This window comes from Dipodomys ordii, unplaced genomic scaffold (genome assembly GCF_000151885.1).
Source record: "Dipodomys ordii isolate 6190 unplaced genomic scaffold, Dord_2.0 Scaffold84, whole genome shotgun sequence".
In the NCBI taxonomy this organism is placed as follows: domain Eukaryota; kingdom Metazoa; phylum Chordata; class Mammalia; order Rodentia; family Heteromyidae; genus Dipodomys; species Dipodomys ordii.
This window is the reverse complement of record NW_012267300.1, coordinates 6,517,739-6,523,567: the sequence shown is the minus strand read 5'-3', so window position 1 is coordinate 6,523,567 and position 5,829 is coordinate 6,517,739. Positions and strand designations below refer to the sequence as shown.

General features: G+C 41.9%; 1 protein-coding gene across 1 annotated transcript; it reads left to right on the top strand.

Moving 5' to 3' along the window:
- Positions 1-369: 369 nt before the first annotated feature.
- Positions 370-1,299, top strand: LOC105992470 (olfactory receptor 49). The gene has a single exon (XM_013025330.1). It carries the CDS (start codon positions 370-372, stop codon positions 1,297-1,299), a length of 930 nt encoding a protein of 309 aa, XP_012880784.1.
- The last annotated feature ends 4,530 nt before the right edge of the window (positions 1,300-5,829 follow it).

The following is a 5,829-nucleotide window of genomic DNA, read 5'->3' as shown; positions in this document are numbered from 1 at the left end:
AAAAAAAACAGTGTTGAAGGCAGATTAGATTGCCAGGAACAAAAGGAATTTGTTGAAAAATAGGAATAAATAGTTTAGCTCAGAAAAATAAGACAATTTTTTTTCTTAATCCTGAACCTTATTGTACCCTTTCCTTTAACATACAGATAGATACCAAACACGAAATTGGCATGCCCAAAGGCTCTGTAAATAATCTGAGTGGTCAGCAATGGGAAGTTAACTCCTTAGAAATAAAGAATTCTTCAGTACAAAATGTGACTTTCATTCCTTTTTCCTTTCACCTCCAGGTTGTCCTCAAATGCTCAAAACTTCACAACTGCTGATGCTAAATACCTTTGTTCAGCCATGGCAACCAAGATCAGAGGAGCCATGGGGAACCAGACCACTGTCACTGAGTTTGTCCTGCTGGGGCTCTCAGATGCCTGTGAGCTGCAGATGCTCATCTTCCTGGGGTTCCTCTTGACCTATCTCCTCACACTATTGGGGAACTTCCTTGTCGTGGTCATCACCTTCATGGACATCCGCTTCCATACCCCCATGTACTACTTCCTGCGCAACTTTGCCATCCTGGAGATCTGGTTCACCTCTGTCATCTTCCCCAAGACGCTAACCAACATCCTCACAGGATGTAAGACAATCTCCCTAGTAGGATGTTTCCTCCAGTTATTCCTCTATTTCTTTCTGGGTACCACAGAGTTCTTCCTGCTGGCAGTGATGTCCTTTGACAGATATGTAGCCATCTGTAAGCCTCTTCATTATGCCACCATCATGAGCAAACGGGTCTGTGTCCAACTTGTGCTCTGCTCATGGATGACAGGATTGCTTCTCATCTTTGTCCCAACCTTCATCACATTTCAGCAGCCATTCTGTGGTCCCAACATTGTGAACCATTTCTTCTGTGACAACTTTCCACTCCTGGAACTTATCTGTGCAGACACAAGTCTACTCGAGTTGCTGGGTTTTGTCATTGCCAACATTAGCCTCCTGGGCACCCTGGCTGTGACAGCCACCTGCTATGGCAATATCCTCCACACAATCTTGCACATTCCCTCGGCCAAGGAGAGGAAGAAAGCCTTTTCAACCTGCTCCTCCCACATCATTGTTGTGTCTCTCTTCTATGGCAGCTGCATCTTCATGTATGTCCGGTCAGGAAAGAGTGGGCGTGGGGAGGACCAGAACAAAGCAGTGTCTTTACTCAACACTGTAGTGACACCGATGCTCAATCCCTTCATCTACACCCTGAGGAACAAACAAGTGAAACAGATATTTAGGGAGAAAATGAGCAAGTTTCTCTCATAAAGCTGTAGAATAAAAAGGCTGAAGCTTAGCCAGGTACGGGTGGCTCATGCTTATAATCTGAGCTAATTAGGAGACTGAGCTTTGAGGATTACAGGTCAAAGCCAGCCCAGGCAGACAAATTCATGAGACTCTTACTTCTATTTCTAAGCCAAAAGCCAGAAGTGGACGTATGGCTCAAGTGGTAGAGTTTACAAATACATTTAACCATTTATATGTACAATGTGTCTTGATCAACGCCACCCCTTCCATCATGTTCCTCGATTTCTTCCAGCCCAGCCCCTCAAGTTATCTGATTCCACGTTCACATATGTACATTGAATTTAATGGCTATATTTTCCCCCTTCCAATCCTCTCTCCATTTGTCTGCCCTTCAAGCCCCACTCCCCAACAAAACATGATTCAACTTCCTGGTATTCATTTACACAATGAATTCTTGTCAGCCTTAAAAACAATGAAATTATGACACATATTGCAAAACAAGAACCTCAAAGATACAATGCTACATGAAATAAGTCAGTCTCAGAAGGAATGCTAGATCCTGACTCCACTGTCATGAGGTACTAGGACAAGTCAATTTCACAAGATGGACTATAAAGTCATGGTTTCAGGAGCCAATGGAGATGTAATGAGGAATTATTTTTTGGTAGATCTTGTTTCAATTTAGGATGACTTTTTAAAAATGTGGAACCAAATAATCGTGGTAATTCCACAACAATACAAATCTACTTAATGTTACTGAACTAAAAAAAAAAATTTAAATGATGTCTATGTTCTATGTATTTTACCACAATAAAAAGTACTGATCACCTGTGGCTCACTCCTATAATCCTATAATCCTCAAGAGGCTGAGATCTGAGGATTAAGGTTCAAAATCAGCCCAACAGGAAAGTCCATGAGACTCTTATCTCCTATAACCACCAAAAAGCCAGAAGTAGAGCTGTGGCTCAAGTGGTACAGTGCTAACCTTGAGCACAACAGCTTAGTGAACAGCTCTAGATCCTAAGTCCAAGCTCCAGAATTGGCACCAGAGAGAGAGAGAGAAAGAGAAGAATAATTTGAATCCTAGAAAGAAATGTATCAGTTATCTATTGTTATATGACAAATTACATTAGCACCTTAAAAATCCAGGCATTTATTACCTAGATGTGACTAACTGGATGCTTCAGCCTCAGAGTCTCTCACAAAACTGTAATTAAGGAGTGAGGCTGGACTGTAGTCATCTCACTGATTATCGCTTCCAAGCTCATTCATGTGGCTGTTGGTGGGCCTCAGGTCCTCATTAGCTAATGAACAAGGGTATCTGTTCATAGCTTGTGAGCTTATCTATAAGTAAGCAAACATTGCAACAACTGGCATCCTCAAAACGAGAGCTACATATATACATTGAGGGAAGGAAGTACATGGAAGCACTGGTACCAGGAGGTGAGAACCACGGAGGCTTCTTACAAGAACTATGTTGGTCTGTGACACCAAATACACCCATTAAATATTTCAGTTATTCTCTAATAGCACAAAGATTGTATTATAATTTGTTCATATCATTTTTTCTGTGCCAGTTCTGGGGCTTGAACTCAGAGCCTAGAAACTGCCCCTGAGCTTTTTTGTTCAAGGGTAGCATTCTATCACTTGATCCATACATGCACTTTCAATTCTTTGGGCTTGGGCTGGGAAGGTGGTTCAGTGGTAGAGCACTTGCCTTACATGCTTGAGGCCCTGGGTTCGATTCCTCAGCACCACATAAGCAAAAAGAAAAAAGCCAGAAGTGGCGCTGTGGCTCAAGTGGTAGAGCAGTAGCCTTGAGCTGAAGAGCTGAGGGACAGCGCCCAGGCCCAGAGTTCAGGCCCCACGACTGGACCCCCCAAAAAAATCAATTCTTTGGGCTTGGTGAGTTTTGGTGGAGGGGGGTAAGTGAACATAAAAGTTTCATATACTTTCTCGCCAAGTCTGGCTTCAAATCACAATCTTCAGATCTCAGCCTCCTGAGTAGGTAGGATTATAGGCATGAGCCACTGGTGCTCAGCTCATCTGTCCATATTTTGATGGCTAAAAACAAACATATTCTTACCTGTGTCCCAAAGAGACCACAGTATAATTTAACTATGTGATAATCATTTTGTTAGCTTTTCATTGCTGCAACAAAATAACTAAGCTCAACAACTTAAAGGTGAGGTGCGGTAGCATATGCTCTAAGCTTACTATATACAATCCAACATATACTAGAGAGAAACTATAAATTCAATGATTGTGGGAAAACCTTCAATATTCTCTCATACATTACCAGACATAAGAGAATCCACACTGAAGAGAAATTAATTGAATGAAGCTAGGTGGAAAATTATTAAGTAATCAGAAATCTTTTTAAATGCACCTGAGAACCAGGCTCCAGTAAGATGATGCTTGTAATCAATCCTAGCTACTCAGGAGGCTGAGATCTAAGGATTGAAGCCAGTCTGGGCAGAAATGTCCATGAGATTCTTCACTTAACCACCAAAAATCTATTAGTAGAGCTGTGACTCAAGTGGTAGAACACTAAACTTGAGCAGATAAAGCTGACAGACAATGTCCAAACCTTGACTTCAAGCCTCAATACTGGCGCACGCGCCTGCACACACGCGCGCGCGTGCACACACACACACACACACACACAAAATGCACCTGAAAAATACATACTAGAAGAAAAGAATCTTTCAAGTGTGATTACTCTAGGAAAACTTTTAGAATAAACTCTAATGTTTTATGTGCACCCAAAAAAAAATCATACAGCAGAGGAAATGTATAAACACAATCACTATGAGAATGCCTTCAGGTACATTCAAGTCTTAAGTAACATTAGAGTTATTCATGATGGGGGGAAAGCCCCTTACATGTAAACAATGTGGGAAAGCCACCCAGTGTAAATATTCCCTCTTTTTTTTTTTTTTTTTTCCAGTCCTGGGGCATGAACTCAGGGCCTGGGCACTGTCCCTGAGCTTCTTTTGCTCAAGGCTAGTACTCTACCACTGGAGCCACAATGTCAGTTCTTGAGTTTTTCTGTTTATGTGGTACTGAGGAATTGAAGCCGGGACTTCATCAGGACTTCATGAATACTAGGAAAGCACTCTACCATTAAGCCACATTCCCAGACAAATATTGGTGGGTCTTGTGGGTTTTTTGCCAGGCCTGGCACTTGAACTCAGGGCCTGGGCTCTTCCTTGAGGCTCTCTGTGCTCAAGGCTAGTGCTCTACCACTTGAGCCACTTCCAGCTTTTTCTGTTTATGTAGTACTGAGGAATTGAACCCAAGGCAACATGCATGCTAGGCAAGCACTCTGCCACTAAGCCACATTCCCAGCCCTTATTCCCTCAATTTTTACAGAAAAAAAACATGCCAGAGAATGAAATAATATGAGTGTACTGAATGTGGGAGTCTTTGGGGATCTGTTAACTTTTGGGAAACATATGAAAACTCACACCAGGGAAAAGAAGGCTTTTAAATGTAGTGAGTGTAGCAAAACCTTTATTAAGAGTGTACTCTTTATAGCACACATGTAAATTCATACTGAACAGAAACCAAATGAGAATAATCAGTGTGTGGAAATGTTCTGTGTACAGGGTACTCTTACTGCTGTGAGAAATCCTTCAAACTTTACCACAGTCTTAAAGATGCTTAAGAAATCACACAGGTGAAAAGCCCTTTAAGTGTGATTGATGTGGGAAAGCCTTCATAGTGAAATCTTACCTTATATCCTAATAAATTCCACAGAATAATGAAACAATGTGAATGTAAGAAATGTGGGAAAATTTTCCAACGGACTTTTAGGCAGTAGAAGACATATGAAAACTCGTCTAACTCAAGCATCCTCTCAAATATAGTGAGTGTAACAAAGCTGTTAGTAAGAGTTCATACCTCACAGAAAACAAAAGAAATCAACCTGGAGAGAAGCCATGAATGTGATCAGTGTGGAAGTTGCAGTACAACTAGAATCGTACTGTGCACCTGAGAACACGTTACAGAGAAACATGCACAAAGTCTGTGTGAAAGGTTTTAGTAAACCCCTTTCCCTTAGGAATTATGAGGGTTTCTTTATTTGCTTGTTTGTCTGTTTTTGTGCTGGAACTGGGGCTTGAACTCAGGGCTTGGGCAATGCTGCTTGGCTTTTTTGCTAAAGGCTAGTATTCTAGCTATGGAGCCACACCTCCCCTATCAGAAGGAGAGTGATAATGGATAAAAACCCTTTCTGGTGACATAACTTAACCTTCAGGGAATCCTTAATTTTCTGACCATGTACATGCAAATGTTAGCCAATAAGAAAAATAATATGTGAGGCCAGAGGCTGGTGGCTCACGCCTGTAATCTTAGCTATTCTGGAGGCTGAGATATGAGAATCATAGTTCAAAGCCAGCCTGAGCAGGAAAGTATGTGAGACTTTTTTTTTTTTTTGGGTCCGGTCTTGGGGCCTGAACTCTGGGCCTGGGCACTGTCCCTCAGCTCTTCAGCTCAAGGCTAGCGCTCTACCACTTGAGCCACAGCGCCACTTCCGGCTTTTTTCTT

Coding starts and splice junctions, on each gene's coding strand:
- LOC105992470 (XM_013025330.1), top strand. CDS start 370: ATGGGGAACCAGACCACTGTCACTGAGTTTGTCCTGCTGGGGCTCTCA.